The 21,099-nt window shown below is 41.9% G+C and overlaps 1 protein-coding gene across 1 annotated transcript in view; it reads left to right on the top strand.

Moving 5' to 3' along the window:
* The window catches only part of MYOT (myotilin), a 1,852,166-nt gene that overhangs the window by 1,271,276 nt on the left and 559,791 nt on the right, over positions 1–21,099 (top strand). The window contains exon 9 of the mRNA XM_044068976.1: positions 9,180–9,860. Coding sequence (XP_043924911.1) covers positions 9,180–9,860 — 681 coding nt within the window. The remainder of the gene's footprint in view (positions 1–9,179; positions 9,861–21,099) is intronic.

Here is a 21,099-nt window from a genome sequence, read left to right as displayed (position 1 = left end):
ACATAAAGAGAAGTTTAAGGACATTGCTTCTACCTTCGCCAGTTTGACAAACCATGTGGTTCATATTATATTAACACACTTGAGGATTCAACCAAGACCACTGCAAAGTGGAATAGAAGTAACAAGGATCCTACCCCGGCCAGGGGAACACGGGAAAATGAAAAAGTGAGGAGTAGGGAGGGTGTTATTAGTGCGACGGTAATCTATTACCATATACTGTTATGGTAAGTACACTTGCACATCTGTATTATGTTCATTATATCAGTACTGCAGTAGCATATATGTAATGACTGCCAAAGCTTAGGAAGCAAGGGAGGAGGTAAAAGGTCCAAAGTCCATAAGCTTTGGAGAACAGCTCTAGCAAATCCTGTCATGGCACTGGAAAAGTAATCCATTTTATAGTGCTTTGTAAAAGTGTGTACTAATGACAATGTTGTTGCCTCTAGAATATCTCTAGAGTCAATCCCCTTTCCAAAAGCCCCAGAAGTTATGGTAGCATTAGTGGAATGAGCCTTGACATTGTGAGATGGCTTTTTCCATGATGAGAATAATAGAACTGAATAGCCTGAGATAGATACCTAGAAATAGTTTGCTTGGAAAATGGCTGTCCTCTTTTTTTCTTACCATCAAAGAAAATAAAAAGTTGTAAAGAATATAAAACACTGGTCTGACAACATAGAGTTTTCAGTCTTGTCTAGGTAGTATCTGAGTTATCTCGTCTAGGTAGTGTCTGAGTTACCTGGGGACATCCAGTGTATAAATAATTCTCTTCCCTCTATTCCATTTGGCCAAATATGATTTTATAGTAGTAGTTTTTCTAGCCAACTTTAACACCTGTTGCATATCCTATGAAAAGAGGCACCTAAATGAGATCAAAAGCATCATCCATATAGTCAGGTGGGCACAGAATTTTGGGGTGGATTACAGATCACTTGTCCTGTATGAGCAAGGGCCCCTGAGGTAAGAATTTTGGACAAGGTAAGACAAGTATGTGCAGCCTGGAAGCCATGGTAAGCATAACTCCATTCTTTGGTGCATGACAAGGGAGAACCAATGTTTTCTGAGCCAAAGGGGGTTGTCAGAAGTATCTTTGGAGAGTTCCTTATTTTTAGTGTGAGTTTGGTTAGCACAGGAAAGGGTAAAAGGCATAAAGTCACATTCTTATCCATTGGAAAGAAAAAGTACATGGTTTCCAGGCCTTTATGCAAAGTGTCCTGGCAGAGAATTGTTCTGTCTGTGATAGGAAGCGAACAGATCTACTTGAGGAGTTCCCCACAGGTAGACAATATTGTAAAGGACCTTTGGGTGTGTAATATCCACTCGAGAGGAGCTGTGCTGGATCTGCTCAGTGAATATGCAATTGTGTTTGTGCTGTGAAGGAATGCAGGCTGCCTGAATGGAGAGACTGTAAATTGCCAGCCATGGCTTGCCTGTAGAGGAGTTAGGACGTCATTCCCCCTTATTTGTTTGTTTGTGCACCACATGACTGTGAACATTTCTGTTATTATTAACAGACATTTCCTGTGTCCATAGATGACTGAGTTCTTTGGTAACCTTTATCAGGGCCATCATATCTTTGGGGTTTGTGTTTAGGTCTGAAATGAAATTCCCGTACATCCTGGACTTTGATACTTTCAGAAACCGCCCCATACAAAATTCAAGGTATCTGTTGTGACTGACTAAGGAGGAATGGGGGGAGAGAGGGATTTTTTAGAAGTAAAAGAAACAAACGGCACATGGCCAGATATTGTGTGCATCCTTATGAGGTAGCTGCATTCCGCTTACACATTTCCCTTACCTGACAGACATATGGTTCAATTCAGTATAACTTTTAAAATAAACAAAATAATGGAAGTTCTCTTATGGGGTACTTGTCTGCATAAAAACTTTAGTCACAAGCTTACTACCAGTACTGAAGCCACTAAGAAGACAAGACCTCTAAGTGTACCAACAGCAAGGAAGTTTTGAAATTGGGTGCCCATATCTCATTTTTATACTGGCATGTTCTTGTGCTAGGACAGGCTTACAGTGTACAATGAAGGTGCCCAAAGCTTTAGTAGACTGGCCAGCTTTGTGAATATTTTTGGCAGGATGCATCCCATATAGCTATATGGTACTGCAACAGTCATTTAATGATATTCATTTGTGATTATGTAAAGTTCATTGATACAACAAACCTTAAATTTTAACTTTTCATATATTGTATATATATATATATATATATATATGAAATTGAGATTACTACAGGTAAATCAAATTGCTGTAGCAGCTCTAAAATTAGTGGACAACTTTCACCACAGACTTTCCAGATGCAGCTATCAATGCATTTAATTTGATTTTTAGGTCACTCACAGCACAGAATTATCTGTGGCTATTCATCATCATCGTAGCTCTTTCACTGATGGTGTGTTATTGTGAGCTGATCTTCCTAACTTTATGATACCAGTACTGCTTGAAAGTACTTTAGTTAACCTGTTCAGTGAAGTACGTGCAATAAAGTTGCAATTAAAAAGCTGTAATGCAAGTCCGCGTAAGTCAAAAGAGCTACCACTCCACAGGGAGTAGTGGGCTGGCTGACATATTTCTCTCTCCAAGATTGAGTGATTAAGTGCTGCTAGCAGTCCTGAAGGAAATTAGTAAAACTTGTATCTGTCTGTTTTTCCTTCCCTGCACAGAACCTGTAATAACTACTTCACTTGACACAAAACTTGAAGTGCTAGAACTGACATTTTTTCTGCATTTTTTTTTTGCCGCCATGCTTTCTGGCCAAAAGGCCTCTCCCAGTCGTATTATACCTATTCTTTCCCTGCACCAAGTATTCTTCCAGTAACATGCCATCCAGAGGGGGGCATTGCACAGGCATCCACAATTATTGCTTGTACCCTCACTGGCACCTCGCAGTGAAAACATTTCCTTGTTATGGTCTTCACCCCCTCCCTATGGGTGAGGAATGCAAGATCCGTAATGCCTTTCCCATGCAAGTGTGCAACTGCACATGCTTGCGAACTTGTGGTAGAAGGCTACTGCAGGGCTTGGTGCATTACTTGCGCACCACATGACTGCCCATTTACCTCGTCACCCTTCCTCCAAGTGACTGTGGTATTGGGTGATCCAAGTCTGCCCCCAGGATATGTATGTTCATCCTCCCCCCTTCATCTCTAACAGATACCCAAGTTGCTAATAACTCAGGTTTTCTGGGGGGGGGTTTGAGACATTTTGTTATGGCAACACCAAAAGAGTTGCAAAGTAGATAAAGCAACACTGGTGGAACTAGAGCTCATGCTACAAGATAAAACATCAGTCATGGCGAATAGCTTTAATCTGGTGCAATAAACTGCTACACGTGCTACAGTCTGCCTGTTTTTCCCCTTTGTATGTGTTTATTTCTTCTATGGTGTGCAATTCTTTCTGTGCCGTGTCCACCACTCCATTTCTGTATGCCCTGCTACTAAGTCTGTATTTCTGTACTGCTGCTACAGCTTCTCTCTGTGTGGTCCTTTAACTGGTAAGTGGGGTGGCAACATCCTTTCCACTAGAGAGGGAGCCCTTGTTGTAGGCTGACCGTACCTCTCAACTGTTCAGATTTCCACAGAATGTCCAGATTTTTGCCTCATATTGTTGGTCTGTTACTCATATAAATTGTGTTTTTTTGACAAATCACTGGCATGATCTAAGGATTAAAGTCACTAATTAATTACATGTATTTGTGTTTCAGACTTCATATCCTTCAGAAAATCCATGCTAACACAAATCCTGTTATTCTTGCAATTTTCTAAGCATATAACAGCAATATTTAAAATGTGTTCCTAGTTTTGGGCCATTGTGTTGGGCTTTGTCCAGATTTCTTGTGCTAATAGTTTGAGAGGTTTGAGACTGATTTGTGATTTCTGTGCAAACAGTGCAACTCAGTCAGTGCAACTTGTGTAATGATCTCAGCAAATGGGGGTTGGGAGAAACTGATTTTAGGTGGGTAATTGAAGACTGTACTACTTGACATGAGCAATGACTGGTATCTGTAACTACGCCATGTTAGGCCTTTTTCTGTAACAATGCAATGTTAGGCCTTTTTGCTTGCTGTTATTAAACAAGTCGGAAGCTCACCTGCCTAGCGAAGTGTTTGTTTTTACAAGAAGTAAGGTTGTACTGGATTAGCCAACCATCATCTAGTTTCTGCAGTCCTATTTTTATGGCATGGTTCTTCAATCCATGCTTTAAGGAACCTAAGACTGAACAGAATACATATTTTAGAAGTATACAAAACCACTTGATGTTGAAGGAGGTCTGTACCCTGCACCCTACTGACTTTGTATAACTGTCTTTGTTTTAACTGACTTCACTGCCACAGCTTTAGTAGTCTGTAAGAAAACAATGTACATTTTCCAGCAGGTCATCCGATGAAGGTCAACGTCTACAAATGAACCATATGACTGCTGCTTTCTTCCACCTGTGTCTTTACCTTCTGAGTAGTGCACATTCATTTTTTTCTTGATTTTTGGAACCCGATTTTTGTGACTCTTGCTCACCTTTTCTTAGACAAAACATTTAATCCACTTTCGTGTTTGCTATGTTACTGTGAAGCCTGCATCTTTTGAATTGTGGCTGTAAAACCCAGTTACCAAATGTTAAGTGAAAAAAATAGTAAGCCAGACAGGCAAAAAGACACTATAGGAGATTGCAGCAGAGTGTTAATGGTTAAATGTAAACTTCCCATACTAACAGCTGCAAAAAAAAAAAAAAGACTGGTAAAATAAAAGACTTAATTCTTCTGTGATACATTATCAGTGATGGTTTATATTCACCAAGGACCTAAAAAGATGACCAAGGTTAAATTGTGAACATAAGCATTAACACCATAGCTTGTAATATAGTATAAGAAAATAATAAATCACAAACTATTTAAAGAAAAGAGCAGAGGCTCTCCAGCCCATCTGCTCCCCAACAAGTGAACCTAATGAGCCCATTTGTTTCCTTGGGAGGAGAGTCCGGAGATGTTGTGGACTTCCCTTAACTCTCTTCCTGGAAGTGGCTTTGTGTGATCCCCTATATGCTGCAGCTAGAGGCCACATACATGCATTCACATCTGCCAACCTTCTACCTGACCAGCTCACAGCTACTGCAGCCGGGCTCACTAAACCCATTGCTGCAGGAGGTACACCTGACTCTCAGTAGGTGCTGTCAATGAGGTGAGTTAAACTGCCTCCCCCAGGAAGAATAAGCTGGCAGCAGACACTCTGTTCCATCCTTCCCTTCCTTGTCCTTCTTGTGCCTGTTCCACTAGTAAACACAGGTCACATGGGTCATGGCTTATCCCTTTGTGCCACCAAGGATGCTTGGGACAATCAGGGCACTGTAATCCCAGGACTCTGAAAATTGGACAAGATATTTATGCCACTCAGGAGTTCAATAGTCTGGTTAGAAACCTCCAGCCCTGACACCATAGTCTCTGCAGCAGCCCTGACAAGATTCATATTTCATATAGCCTTGCCATTCGTCCACTAGACTGAGTCCAGGGTTATGAAAAGGCTAGGGAAGCAAGTCTTTGCATCTTCCCCTTTATCCTTGAAGGAACTTAACTGTCTGGCATGCATGCATATTTTCAGAGGGGACTCAGACAAAATGCTCTGCTTGGCAGACAGCTAACCAGATGAGCACCATAAGCAGAAGATATGGCCTAAGTAGCCAGGTCCTCCAGTCTTAAGACAGACATGGCCCAGGCCAGAATGTTTATAACATAGTTGAAGATTTGGCCAGAGCTCCAGCTGAAGGCATATTAATATATCAGCATGCATGGCCAAAGCCTATAGCTTTTGCACATGACATAAAGTCAGCTTTCCTAGCGTACTGTTTAAAGGACCTCTCCTGTTTGCAAGAAGATCATTAGCCACCTTGAAATCTTGAAGGAACTAGGCAAAACCATCATAACTGTGGGTATTAACTTTCAGTCTCACCAAATCATTTTAGCAGAATGCAGAGGTCCACTGCTGGATGGGGCTTTAGTGTGGATCCCATCAAACTCACTGGGGAAAGTACAAAGGAGGCAAGGTCTCAATCTGTCACAAGGCAATAATACCTCCAAATGCAGGGAGAAAAGAAATTGCTGCTAGTCAGAGTGGACACAGACTTTTTATCAATGGTCAGCAGATGCCTTAAAACCTTCCCAGCTGTTTTTATCTGGAAGAAATTGGAGTAAGTTTGTCCAATTGAATTTCATTCAAGACAGATAAGAGGCAAAATACCCAAAGGTTATAAGATCTCCTACCTAACTTGGGTCTGTCATCTGAAGCCCCTGCAACATGCCCCACTCTGTCAGAGATTAACAACAGAGTTGGATGTCCTGGCTATGCTAAACAAAAGACTTGTTTAAGAGGTCCCAAAAAAATCAGGTGTCCCAATGTTAATACACCATGTTCTTTCTGATACAAAGAAAGACTCAAGACCTCAGCCCCATTCTGGATCTCAGTAGCCAGAATGAGTGCACTGTAAAAGAGTATTTTTAAGTGACTTTGGTGTAAACTTTCCTCCTGTGCTTATCAACAGGAGAATGGATGTGCTGTTTCAACCAGCAGGACAGATATCGTCACATCAAAATTGCCAAGGAGTCTGTGAGGTATCTACATTTTCAGACAGGAACCAACCACTATCAGATCAGAAATCTGCCCTTTGAGCTAAAAACAGCTCCCAGCATATTCATTTGGTGCAGGACAATAGTAGCAGCTCACCAGTGCCTACTCTGACCAAGTTTTCCAATACTTAGATGAATGGATGCTGGCTGTAACATCCCAGGAATATCTTGCCAACTAGCTTCTAAGCCATCTGTTTGATCTCCTGGATGTTACCATCAGTAGTCGCAAATTTCAGTTAATTAATCCCTACTCTGAGCTTAGCCTTCATAGGGTGTAGTATGGTACCATCACTTTCAGAGCCTGTTTGAAAAAAAAAAAACACAAGATTACAGCACTGAAACTGGCTATCCAACAGCTGATTTTAGTGCAATGTACATGGTGGGGTTTATTCTGAAGGTTTAGGCTATATGAGGACTGCTGTTGCATGGTGCCTCAGGCATGCATTCGTAGGCCACTACAGTGGATGCTCAGACTGCAGTGGTGTCCCCACAAGTAGTCAGTGTTACCCATAATTATCTTTGCACTGGTAGGCAACTTGTTCCAGACACATCTTCCCACCTGCACTGTCCCTAAGGATACATCTGCCCTATATGTTAGCAGGCAACCTGAGATGGTACTCGCTATGCCTCCATGAGTAGTATCTGAACCAGATCATAGCAAACAGATTTTTTTTCTACACAGGAGGCCAGTAATGCAAGTGTCTGCATCCCCATCAATTGTGAAATGCTGGAACTTTTACAGACTAATTCTGGATCACAACCACAAGGTGAGAGATGCTGCACTGGAGACCTCCTGTCTCCTCATCCTTAAAATAGTACAAAAGCCTCAACCTTCAAATTTAGGGTGATCCTAACATGCACCAGTGACATAGAGGGATAAAGCAATGACTGAAACCCACGCAACCCAAGTTGGACTGGCAACTTAGGTACTTGATGGTGAAGGTAAGGACAATAAGCCCACCCATTCTAGGGAGATGGAGGGTGGTTTCTACTCTAGTGACATGTAGATGGAGAGCATAGACCAGTCATGATACAAGGAACCAATGTTGGAAAACATGTGGGTGTAGCCACCCAAGCCTGTGACAAGTAGTCTTTGTCAGCACATGTGGGGAAGCATGCATTTACACACAAGGAGGCATAGGTGACTCTTGCAGAGGCGCAAGTGGCCACTTCACCACATGGGCAAGATTAGGCCAGTATAAGTAAAGCACTGTAAATGCCAAGATACAAACCAATGAAAACCCAAGGGACCATTGTGGCTACTTGGATGATGGTCTGTCTTAGACAGGATAGGGTCTGACTGAGGAGAGGCTTAATGGTTAGCAAGCATGGATACAAACACAGAACAAATAACAGTTAAGGATGATCCTAGTGGTTTGCCTTCTTGCCCATGCAAGGTATGGCACTGTACACTACTCAGATTTGTACCATTCAGAGGTTTGATGTTTCATCACACAGGGTCAACTCATCTCAGTATCAGCAAAATCAAGCTGTCTGTATGGGTTCTCCAATTTTGAATGTGACTGACAATCCCCATTTTGCATTCCTGTTTGTTATGAACCAGGCCTGTATTCATGTCTGATGCTTTCCTCAGAAATGCTTTAGTCGATGATCTTTGCGCAGTGGCTGTATAGTCCAGCCTTAACACTTCTGCTAAGTATTATAAATTGCCCACCACTGTATGTAGGGAACATTTCTCCTTGAGGCTCCCAGTGATCAAAGGAATGTTTGCCTAGCCAAGCCTGTCCATCTGTCTATGTGTTGATTGACTTACTCCCACTAGGCTAGTGGTCTCTTTTCGGGGACAACCAGGGTAGTATTTATACTGACTATGGGAAATTTGGACAGAGAATTTGAGAACTTCCCCTTCTCTTTTTGATAGCTGTCATGGAATATTTTACATTTATCTGAGCTACCACCAACTCAAGCAGATGGGGTCTTGGTTTAACCTCTCATCCAAAGGACAACACACTCAGTAGTGCATTACCCCACCCCCCCATTAGTGAGGGACTACATAATAGAGGTTACCAGCAATGGATTACTTCTTACTAGATGTGAAAGCTACACAGTTACCATAATAACAGTTCTGTAACAATCGCATCTTTCTTCGGTAGCACATTTTCTCAAATTCTTCTTTCGTCTGGGTCCAACCCACCAACCCACCCTGCCTCCTGTGTTACTAAATACAGCAGAATCTGACCAGCACCACTCTTGCAGTATCTGTTTTGCCTTTTGTTACCTACATTATGTATTCTCAGGGTATCTGACTAGCTTACCACAAAGAATTTGAGATTTGGGAGCCGAGCAGTATCTGAAAATCTCCAGATGTCAATTGGTCCTAATGCGTGTAGTAAACAGTCCTACAGGTTACTGAAGATGTATTCATTTCTTAGAGGTCTATCATCATGGTAAGTGATTACATTGATTTTTTTTTTCAAATATAGACATTTAGTCCCAAAGTTTGCTGAACTGAAACTTAATAAGTTGTTTTAGAATGTTACAAAACAGAATAAACGTATTTAAAGTGTATTAAATATAATATTTCTTAAATCTTCAGGGACGTTTTGCAGCAGGAAAGCTACAGCTGTCCTTCATATGACCAAGAACAAAGACAGGAAAAAGGAAAAGAAGAAATTGGGAATAGCAAGCAACAAGTTTATTCCTCACAGTTTTATCAGGCACCACCTATCCAAAAGTCAGTTTTGTCTGATATAAATTTTACTGAAAATCAGAACTACAAAGCAGATTTGGACATGAGTGTGACAAATCTTCCTTCAGTATCTTCCCTGTGTCAACCAAGCATGTTTAATTATGAGCGGCCTAAACATTTTATTCAGTCACAAAATAAGAGTCAACTAAAACTACAAACTCCAGCAACTGTAACATCGAAAGTTCCAGATGTTCAGGATAAGCATGTATTACAGGCACCAGCAAACTCTGTAAAAAAATCTACCATAGTTTTGCATCCACAGGTTTCGAATGGACAAAGGAAGTCTTTATCTTCATCCTCATCTCTGAGTTCTCCTATTTCAACATCGTCTTCCTCGCCCAGCCTTGGTAAAGATGCTGTTTTTTTCTCGCCACCTGCATATGATGTCTCTTCCCCAGTGTTCTCTTTCCCTAATGCACCCCAGGAGAAGTCGTCCCCAGCAGCTTTTCTCTGCTCCGTTTTACCATCTCAGCCACAACAATCTGTGCCATCTGCAAAAACCTCAGCTGTTCATACTGTGGAACGCAAGTAGGTGCATTTTGTGCAGAGTCTTTTGATATTGCATTTGTTTTATAGCTAAGTTGTTGCTAAGCAGTCTTACAACTAAGTGTGGTTGCAATAGATTAAACAAAGACATTTTAAGTGACCAGTACTTAAATTTTTACACACACAATAGTATTGCATTTCTGGATAATCTAGATGCTGTCTCTGTATACACATTCATAGGTAATTCAGTGCTGTTTCTAAGTTCTGTAACTGTGGCTTCTCTTGTTGAGTACAAAGAAGATTCTGTCTAACTGATCAGTAGCTCCCAGTTCACGTATTTTCCACAGGAAGTCACTGTCAGTGCTGTTTCTAGATGTGTGTGGCAGTGATTCTTTTCTTTGGGGAGATTTCTCCATTCCTCATGTTTGTATGATCATGATATTGATATGTATATGTTTAGAGGTTGTAGGGAGTGTACCCCCCCCCCATTAGTGATGCAGTCCGGTAACATTTAATTTTTGTTGGGTGCAATTCCCAATCGGTTTTGCTCAACAATTTGGTTCCGTGAAAAGTTGAAATCAGTGAGTCATAGTGGAATGTTTGTCAAATCTGCTGGAAAGTACAGTGAAATTGAGTGAAAAATAAACCTGAAAAAAACAGATGACAAAAGCTGTAATCTCATTAAAGAGTGTTATATATTTTGACATTCAGACAGTTTGCAGAAATGTCCTTAGTGCCACTGTTTTAAACAGGATTCAGACTCTCCTTAATAAGTATGTTTACATTTCAAAATTAATATTAAAAAAATATATGTCATCTCCGTGGCCCAGATATTTAGTGTAGTACAAGTGCAAATTCAGGTCATACAAGTACTAATGCAGGTTTGTACTGGTGCTCTGTGTCTGGCGTGTTTGTCTTTTCCCAGTGCCCCCAGAAAACACAGCAGTGGCCCTAAACACAAGGTACAGCCATCAACATATCACTACATGGATATTAATGAGTCCCTCCCTTTCTGAAAACAGACTGCAGGCCTTAATAAAGAGAGCTGTTGCATGCAAACTGTTGCCAGTGAAGAAACTTGTTCAGGATGATTTATCTGTCCTCAGCGATCTGCAGGTAAGGTGTTCATACTGCAGGTATATTCCTCTGCCAAATTTTCCCTCTATAAGCAGTTGTTTGTATGTTGACATGTATGTGCTCCCTGTTGTCCAGATTTACTCTCTTTTATTATATCTTTTATAATTAAAGCTGTTTGGCAGTGCAGTTCAGTTTCTCATTAGGTCATTGTAGTGAAAGTCATGTTTATCTAGTCCTTTAGTTTACCAGTCTGTTCAGAATAGCTTTTGTTTGATTTGCCTTTCATCCCATAGCTTTTGTTTGATTTGCCTCTTATGCCGGTTGTGTAGTATCCCATTAAAATCAGTTTACACCCCTCTATACACACTGACTATTAATATATAATTACTTTAGGCTGCATCATCCATTAACATGCAAATCATGTTTTTTCCATAGCTGGCTAGCTACTACAGGAGCAGGTTGGGCAGTCATATATTATGGAAATGGCCATTTTGGAAGTGCCTGTCTTTATCAGCAGTTTTCAGAATAAACCGTCTTGGAAGTAAAGTAAATACTAAAGTGAAGTTTCATGTGTGTGTACTTCTGGGCACCTGGAAGTGAGGGCAGATGCCGGATGACTGCACAATTGCTGAGGGCCATTGCAGGAGATAAGTAGATGTGGTTCATTGTAGTAGTGGAGCATCACAAGTTGAAGTAATCACTGGGAAATGCATTGTTAAGTATAAAAGTGCATCGTGGTATGGGGAAAATTACTAGAAACCTAATTAGTATGCTTTACTAGAAACCTAAGTGGTATGCTTCATGTTGTCCGCATGCACAGAGGCATGTTTGAAATGAATATGACTCCAAAGAAAAAACTGGCACCAATCCCTAATGACATGCAGAGATCAAATCCACCTATATGGGAATGAAGCCCATGAAAATAATGGTGATGAAAATTATATTTGATGTTGTTCAGATATTCCATCTTGATGTTTCAGAATGTTTGAGTTTTGTCTCAATGTTACAACATATAAGGCTCTTTTTATTGATCTATAGTCCCACAGAATATTTCTATAGACTGCATCTTTTAATAAAAAAATTCATGACAATAACGTGACCATGTAGCTAAATTAAAACAGACCTGCACATACCTGCCATTACTGTAGAGACCCCTCTGAAGAATACCGAAGTTAGCAGCACCTATTTTAGAGTAGACAGTAAATGTGGCTTAGTAAAGTCATACCCCCAGCACTGTAACAAAAGACAATTTACTGGTGAGTCATTTAGAAATGGCAAAGTAAAGGATAAAGAATCTTACTAGGGTGGGGATAAAGCAAAAAGCTACTAGAGCTGTGGGCATTGGCACAGACTCTAAATGTTGTCCTGTAGTGGTAAGAGTTGTACAGACCAACCGCTTTGGGCATCTACTGTGGTGCAAAATATCCTCATGATAGGAGAACACAGATCACAGACTGTGCTCCATGTCAGGGCTAGCCACTCAACAGTGTAAAATTTGGCACTAGGGGATTCAGATGTTCATCGTGTTACCCTGCTGCAGTCATCATACTTGGGTTATCCTGCCGTCAGGCGGTCCCGCAGTCGGCCGGAATTCCAAAGTCCTGGTCCGGCGTCGGTTGCTGTCGCTTCTTCCCTGACATCAGTGCGCCAGGGGTATAAATAATACATCCGACGCCATTTTCTTCAGTCTTTCTTGCCGCGCGGTGCCCGAAGCAGAAGCAGTTCGCAAGTGCCGGTTGGCCCGACTCCTGAGATTTTCGAAGCCGAATTTCAGATCCGAAGTCTTCAATACAGCTAAGTACCCCATTGGGGAAACTTTTCTTGCCTCAGACCGATGTCAGAAAAAGTTAACAATTGTATTTCTTGTGGGAAGCAAATACCTCCTAAGGATTTTCATTTTTACTGCATACCTTGCCTAGGCCCAGACCACGATGTCACTGGTTGCCGTTTTTGTGCTAGGTTTAATAAGCGTACTATAAAAAGACGCTTTGATTTCGCACGATACTACTTCGGTAGAAAATTTAACTATACGATGCCGTCGGAGCAACCGACTACCGGCGTGCACAAAAAATGCAAGGATAAGGAGAGGCAGCCTAGACCCAAGCCAGACTCCGAGGCCTCGGCTGGACAGGTCTCCGGTTCATCGGTCTTCAGTGAGGCTCTGACGCAGCCCCTGACTACCGCAGACTTGGAACCTGAGACCGCTTCGGAGTCTTTGGCTGAGAGTGCTAGGCCGACGCAGCCATCTTGTTTAGCCCCTACCGACGACACTACAGAAAGAGATGGTGCTGCAGAAACACCATCGGTTTCTGAAGGCGTCTTCAGACCGACGACGCTCGCCATAAAAATGTATCCTAAGCTAAAGACTCCTATTAAACCAAAAAAGACTGCACTTCAGTCTCCAGTTCAAGGCCCCTTGCCTAAGAAACAGATGCTTAAAATGGCTGAAGATTTGATCTCTTTAATCAGGGGTTCCCAACCCCCACCCGACAAAAGGCCTAGACAAGAGGAAGATTATGCCTCCTCTGAACAAGTGTCTATTTCCTCAGGCTCCTCTGAGGACCAAGATTACTCCTTTTCCCCTTATGAAGATTCTGATGCTGAGGATTCTATTCCCTCAGCTTCTCCTCCTGAAGATTACTCCTTTGGGGAAACTTTACACTATGAGGGAACATTTTCACTGGGAAGGTCAGGACTACTCTGACTCTAAGAAAAGGCTCAGAGAGTTTCTTTTACTCCCCCAGCACAGACCACTTGCCATCCCCCCAGTTTTAGATATTGTGGATGATGTTTACTTAGAATCTAGTTTGAACCCAGATTCTCTGCCTCCTGCTCCAGCCAAACCAGACAGATACTATAGAGTGCCTGACTCCCACAAATTCCTTTATAAAAGCCCTGTTGCTGATCCAGAGACTATCTCCCAGGGTCCAAAAGGGGCTAAGGCTACTATGGCAAAAAATCCTGTGCCCTCTGAAAGGGACTCCAGAGCACTTGACAGGTGGGGGGAAAAGGTTTACACCTCAGCCACTGTAGCTATGAGAGCACTAAATTGCCAATTTCACATGCTAAAATATCAGCAATTTCTAATGTCTCAGTTAAGACAGAAAATGAGCACACTCCCTCAACAGTCTGAATTGAAAGAAATGCAGGGTCTGTTGCATGCAACTGAACAGGTGGGCAAACATACTTTACAATGTGGGTTTGATTCCTTAGAGGCTTCCTGCAGAGTAGCTGTCACTGGGTCTGTTATACGTAGACATGCTTGGTTAAAGGAACAAACTCTGCCTGATCATGTTAAAGCAAGGCTTCTAGATGCTCCCTTACAGCAGGATGTTCTGTTTGGAGTTAAAGCAGAAGAAGTCTTAAAGAAAATGGAGGATAAGGCAAAATTTATGCAGACAGTCAAAGAATTTCTACAGGTACAGCCCCCTCGCTTCAGCAGAAATTGGCCAACAAAAAATTGGTCCTTTCCAGCCACTGACAGACCACAGAGGGGTAAATACAGACGTCCAAGAGGCAGAGGACAACCACAAGCCCAATACAGACCTCGACAATGGGGCGCTGCAACACAGAAGGGAGGAGAAGACAGGCCCCAAACTGTTAGAAGGCAAACTCAATGACTTACACCTCATCTGGCCAAGCAACTCTCTCTTGGCAGCTCCCTTGGGAGGAAAACTCGCACTTTTTTCAGACAACTGGCACATTGTCACAAAGGACAAATGGGTCCTAGTCATAATTTCACGAGGATACAGATTCCATTTCCACACCTTGCCAATGAAAAGAGGAATGTCAAACCTGACACAAAATCAATGGGCAGAGGCACAAAAACAAATTACAGCTCTCATGGACATGAGAGTGATTCAACTGGTACCTACACGGGAGCAAGGCCAAGGATTTTACTCAAGACTCTTTCTAGACCCAGAAAGGACAATGCCTGGAGACCAGTTCTGGACCTTTCAATTCTAAACACCTTCTTACAAGTACCCAAATTCAAGATGCTAACGCTACAGCAGCTTCTTCCCATGTTGGGCAAGAAAGCATGGCTAGTAACGTTGGACCTCAAGGAGGCATACCTGCATGTCCCTATCAGAAAAAGTTGCAGAAGATACCTCCGTTTCATTGCAGGTCCAACCCATTACCAATTCTCTGCACTGCCCTCTGGCTTATCCACTGTGCCCAGGGTCTTCACAAAATGCCTGGCACCAGTAATTGCATACTACAGACAAAGAGGAATTCAAATATATCCATACCTGGACGACTGCCTCATCCAAGCAGAAAGCAAGGACATCCTCTTACAACATCTGGCTTTTGTAAAACATCTTCTAAGTTGCCTAGGGTACACAGTAAACGAAAAGAAATCAAAACTAGTACCCTCACAAAATATGACATTCCTGGGTGCCAGCTTGAATACAACGGCCCAGAAGGCTTATCTGACGCCAGACAAACAACTACAACTGACTCAATATTTCAAAACAATGGCAACAAAGACCCAACTCCCTGCAAGAAAAATTCTGCAGGTGTTGGGCTTCATGGCGTCTTGCATTCTACTAATACCATTTGCAAAGCTGCATATGAGGAAATTACAGTGGTACCTAAAAAGCGTATGGTCTCAACACAGCCACAGCTTGGACACAATGATATCTCTTATTCCCTGCCTACAACAGGAGTTTCTATGGTGGTCACAGGCATGGCACCTCAACAAGGGTCAGCCTTTCACCTTGCCCCTAGCCAGGCAAACTATGACAACAGATGCATCGGACTACGCCTGGGGGGCACACATGGCAGGACAGTGTGTTCAAGGCATATGGACTGCAGATCAAAGGAATCTGCACATCAATCAAAAAGAGATGCTAGCTGTACAGAATGCTCTGACAGCCTTCAAGAACCTATTACATCCAGGACAACTTACAATAAGGACGGACAACACCACAGTAATGTGGTACATAAACAAACAAGGGGGTACACACTCCTACCCTCTATGCAGACAAGCAATGACCTTGTGGAACACAGCACTGGCTTACCAAGTTCAGTTACAAGCTCAATTCCTGCCAGGAAAAAAGAACACATTGGCAGACGACCTCAGCAGAAACATCATGGATCCTCACGAGTGGAAACTGGATCCACAAATATTTACAATGATAACTCAAAAATGGGGCCTTCCAGACATAGACCTGTTTTCCAGCCCCCAAAACTATCAGCTGAAAAAATTTTGTACAAGAACACTTCACCATCAAGCTTGGAAAGTGGACGCACTCTCATTCAGTTGGAAAAACCTGACAGTATATGCCTTCCCTCCATTGCCTCTCCTCGCAAAGGTGCTTCTGAAAGTCAGAAAGGAGAGACCACGACTGATACTCATAGCCCCAGACTGGCCACTCCAGCACTGGTACCCACTATTAAGGAATATGGCCCAGGGCCCACCTTGGATTTTACCACAAATTGCCCATTTGCTCACACAGCAAAACAATCAGATTCTACACAGCCAGCTCAAAACCTTAAATCTGGCTGCATGGCAAATCACCTAACCATCCAGCCAGCTCCTCTTTCCCAAGCAGTTATGGATGTTATTCTGGAAGCTAGGAAGCCCAGCACCAGAAAGGCCTACTCGGACAAATGGAAAAGGCCTTGCACCTGGAATCAAGCTAAAGGCCAAAATACACTTCAGCCTCACATGCCTCAGATTCTACAGTATTTAACTGAGATGTTGAACAAAGGACTTTCTTTTTCTTCCATTAGAATCCATGCATCAGCTATTTCAGCTCACTACAACACGGATCCACCCTTATTTTCACATCCACTTCTAAGGCAGTTCCTCAGAGGGGCAAAAAACATTAGGCCCCCCAGAATGGGACCTCAGTTTTGTTCTGGAAAAACTAACACTACCTCCCTTTGAACCAGCTTTCTCTGCAGATCTACAGTTTTTATCATGGAAGACTGCCCTGCTGCTAGCAATAACTTCAGCTAGAAGAGTCTCAGAGCTGCAAGCACTAATGGCAGTGGAACCTTTCCTCATTTTCCATCAAGACAGAGTCTCTCTACGAACTAATCCTTCCTTCATGCCTAAGGTGGTTTCCAGTGTGGCTTTAAATCAAACCATCCACTTACCCACCTTCTTCCCAAATCCACAGAACAAAGGAGAAAGACTCCTGCATTCCTTGGACATTCACAGGCAACTACGTTACTACTTGGATAAAACTAAGGTTTTCAGAAAATCTGACCAGCTCTTTGTATCCTATGCTACAGCTTCACAAGGGAAGGCTATATCAAAACAAACCATTTCCAAATGGATAGGACATTGCATTCGTTTTTGCTACACCCATCATGGAAAACCAGTTCCTGCTACCATTAGCTCCATTCCACCAGGGCAACAGCTACATCTACAGCCTTCCTCAGGGGGGTTCCAACCAAGGAGATTTTGGAAGCTGCAACTTGGAGTTCAGTACACACCTTTACCAAACACTATCACTTACCACTTTACTCTAAGACTAGGGCTGGCCTCGCCACTGCAGTTCTGCAGGGCCTTCTAACCTCCTCTAACCCTCTATGACTCCTCCACCCATCCTTAGCTTCGGGATTCTACCCAAGTGTGATGACTGCAGCAGGGTAACACGATGAACATAGTACAGTTTTGTACCTACCATAAATGTAGATGTTTGAGTGTTCACCCTGCTGCAGTCCAGGTTACCCTCCCTCCATCCCCTCTGATCTAACTGGCCAAATCTCTACAATACCTTCCTGATGTATTTGCTTATAGCTGGAGGGATTTTGTGTTTGTGCTAAAATTTCTTAAATTAGTAGTAATTACTAGCCACCTTTTTGGGGGCACCTGACATCTGGGGCAAGAAAAACTGAAGAAAATGGCGTTGGATGCATTATTTATACCTCTGGCGCACTGACGTCAGGGAAGAAGCAACAGCAACCGACGCCGGACCTGGACTTTGGAATTCCGGCCGACTGCGGGACCGCCTGATGGCAGGATAACCCAAGTGTGATGACTGCAGCAGGGTGAACACTCGAACATCTACATTTATGGTAGGTGCAAAACTGTACTTTATGTTGACTAATGTCGCCAAATGGGCATGGGTATTTGCCAGTGATAAGTGGGTTAAGGACTCTGCCTACTCTGACATACGCCACTGACCTATGCTAACAGTGGGAGGGGTGTATGTGCCCCTATTGGCCACTGTGTGCCTGCCATAAAGCCCAGCAGCCCTGGGTCAGTAAGCTACTGGCCAGCTGGTGTGTAGTTCTCCAGCCTGGGTCACCTGGGATAGCTCTCTTGAGCTAAAGCTGGATGTAAAAACAATCAACCTGCAAAACGTGAACTGAGAATTGCTACATTTAATGTAGGCTCACTGACAGGATACAGCTTGGAAGTGGACAACATGATGATACTGAGGAGGCTGGACAGCTTATGTATTCCAAGAGACAAGATGGAAGGGCAGTGTAGCAAAGACACTTGGTTTGGGATCCAGAGTCCACTATTCAGGAGGAGGACAGGCTAGAAATGGTGTTGGAATTGTAGTGAGAGAGAGAGGCTTCAGAAGATAGTGAGAGATGAGATATCATCTTAATTAATGACAGACTCATGGCAGTCAGACTTCAGTGTAATGATAGTTAGTATCCATAAGCTTGGCCTATGTCCCACAACAGGGTTGTGATAGTGAGGCAAAGAGTGCATTCAGACAGCAGTTGCAGGACTTATTAGATAAAGCAGGACAACATGAATTGGTGTTTATAATGGGGGACTTGAATACACATATCTGGACAGACAGAACAGAATATGAGGAGTGCCTGGGTCCACATGAGTGGGACAACAGGAATAAAGATGGAGAGACCATTCTAGACTTCTGTGTGGCAAATGGCTTGATAGTAGCAAACACATGGTTCAGAAAGAGAGAGAGAGAGAGACAGACAGTCGCAAGATCACATACTAGTCACAAAGTAAAAAATAAAGGGTATCCTCCACTAAAGGTACTGCCAAAAAAGTCCAAACATAGAAAACAAACAGTAATAAGGCAGTAACCACCAGGGCGAATATAAAAACTGGTTCATCTTTATTAAAACAAAAGAAAAGGATAAAACTGCATTATAAGCTCTTTCGGGTGTAACCCTTCATCAGATGCTATATCAGTCAAGCACACACATATTTTTTATATACAAAATGTAACCAATCAGATTCAGTACGGAACCCTCCTTTTCATTAAAGCCGGTTTTAAAGGTACCATTTCATTCAATGCTGGGGTTTTATCAGCTCCCAGTCTAAGAATCCATTGCATTTCCACGTACTCAGTCTCATTTTTTAAATCTCTCATCCTACTACTCTTAGTAACTATTTGTATCACCATGAACAAAAATACATGCCCCTCATGCAAAATTGTGTTTTTATACAAAGCATTATGTTCATTATTCTACTTTATGTTACAGGTGTTTCAAAATCCTGTCCTTTAACCTACAGTTAGTTTTTCCAACATAATGTGAAGTACGTTGTTGACAGATAGCAATATAAACATTTTGTGTATTGCAGTTTGCATAAACATTCAAAGAATATGTCTTGTTAGTTCTTGGATGGACAAATCGATTTTCCTTCATAATGTGTGTGCAAGCTTTACAATGATGACAGGCATATGTACCCTTTTTACGGTACTAAATTTCTTATTAGTAATTTAAAAAGGTTCATGACATAAAATGTCTTTCAAATTTCTATTACTTTTAAAAGTGAACCTAGGTTGTGTCCCTACAATGCTGGCTATCTTCTCATCAGTCATCAGAATTCTCCAATTATTTCTAATGATCTGACATATCCCATCTGTACCACTACTATAAGTGAGGTTCAACTGCGCACCTGTAATACTCCTGTTATTATTGTCCCTTCTCACATCCTCGTTTTCCCTCCCTCTAAGGAACCAAGGTTTTGTGCTATTTCTTCTATCGTGTCTGCTTTGTCTTATTTCCTTGTCCAACACTTTTTTAGTGTAACCCCTTTTACGCAGATTGCTTTCAAGAAAATGCAACTCATGAAGGAAAGAATCCTCATTAGTACACAATCTAGATATCCTGCAGATTTGTCCCTTTACTATATTATTATAAACATGTCTAGGGTATATACTGTCAAACCTTGACCTGTTATTAGTCCAGCAAGGCTTTCTATACAAAGATGTTTCTATACCACCATCCCCTTTCTATTTTATATATACATCAAGATATTCAATCTCAGTAAAGGAATAACTGATGGAAAATCTAAAAAATTCAGTGGTGGATTCCAAGTACATGACAAAGGATTTCAACTCAGATGGGGTGCCTTTCCATAGAAAAAACACATTATCAACAAATCTGCTGTAAAATCCCAGCTTGTCTTCCCATTCATGAACACCATCAAGTATTACCGTGTCTTCCCAATACTCCAAACCTAAGTTGGTGTATGAGTTAGCACAGGGTGTTCCCATTGCTAGGCCTTGTTTCTGACGGTAATATTTCCCATGGCTCAAAAAACATTATTCTCAAGGACAAGTCTCAAAGTACAAAGTCGGATGTTCTCATCTATATTATAACCAATTTTCCCACTCATAAGTTCACCTACAGCCATGATACCATATTGGTTATCTATAACAGTAAAATGTTTTTTACGTCTAGGGTAACAAACATATATGTGAACCCATTATGTACTTGCATATATGCACCCAAGGACTGCAGGAACCCAGCCATGCCTTTTAGAATCCTGGGGAATTTCTGCAAAGTAGATCTCAAAATATATTCTACCCAAATGGAAATGTTCCCCATTTACCCACCCCCTACCAGACACTATAGGTCTCAATGGTGGTGTCTTGGGGTCCTTGTGAATTTTAGGTAAAGCTTTGAAAACAGGGATGACAGGATGTTCTATGTGCAAAAAACTATGCTGCTCTTTATCTATCAATTCCGATTTTTCCAAATTGTCAAAAGCCACATGCACCTTCCTAATGCAATGATATATCATGACGGGTGATAGAGTTGAAAATACTTGGATCTCAGCAATAATTCAATCTGAGTACTGTAATATTCTCTATTTAAAACCACAACAGCACTGGCTTTATCTGCAGGTTTAATAACTATATTGCTATTATTTTGCAATTCTAATAATTCCTCCCTTTGCTGTCAGTTCAAATTATGAAAGGCTGATATATTTGATTTCTGCAGGTATTGCTCAAATTCACATTCACAAGAT

Source organism: Protopterus annectens, chromosome 4.part0, assembly GCF_019279795.1.
Source record: "Protopterus annectens isolate FY-2018-M chromosome 4.part0, PAN1.0, whole genome shotgun sequence".
In the NCBI taxonomy this organism is placed as follows: Eukaryota; Metazoa; Chordata; order Ceratodontiformes; family Protopteridae; genus Protopterus; species Protopterus annectens.
This window is presented reverse-complemented; position numbering and strand designations above follow the sequence as displayed.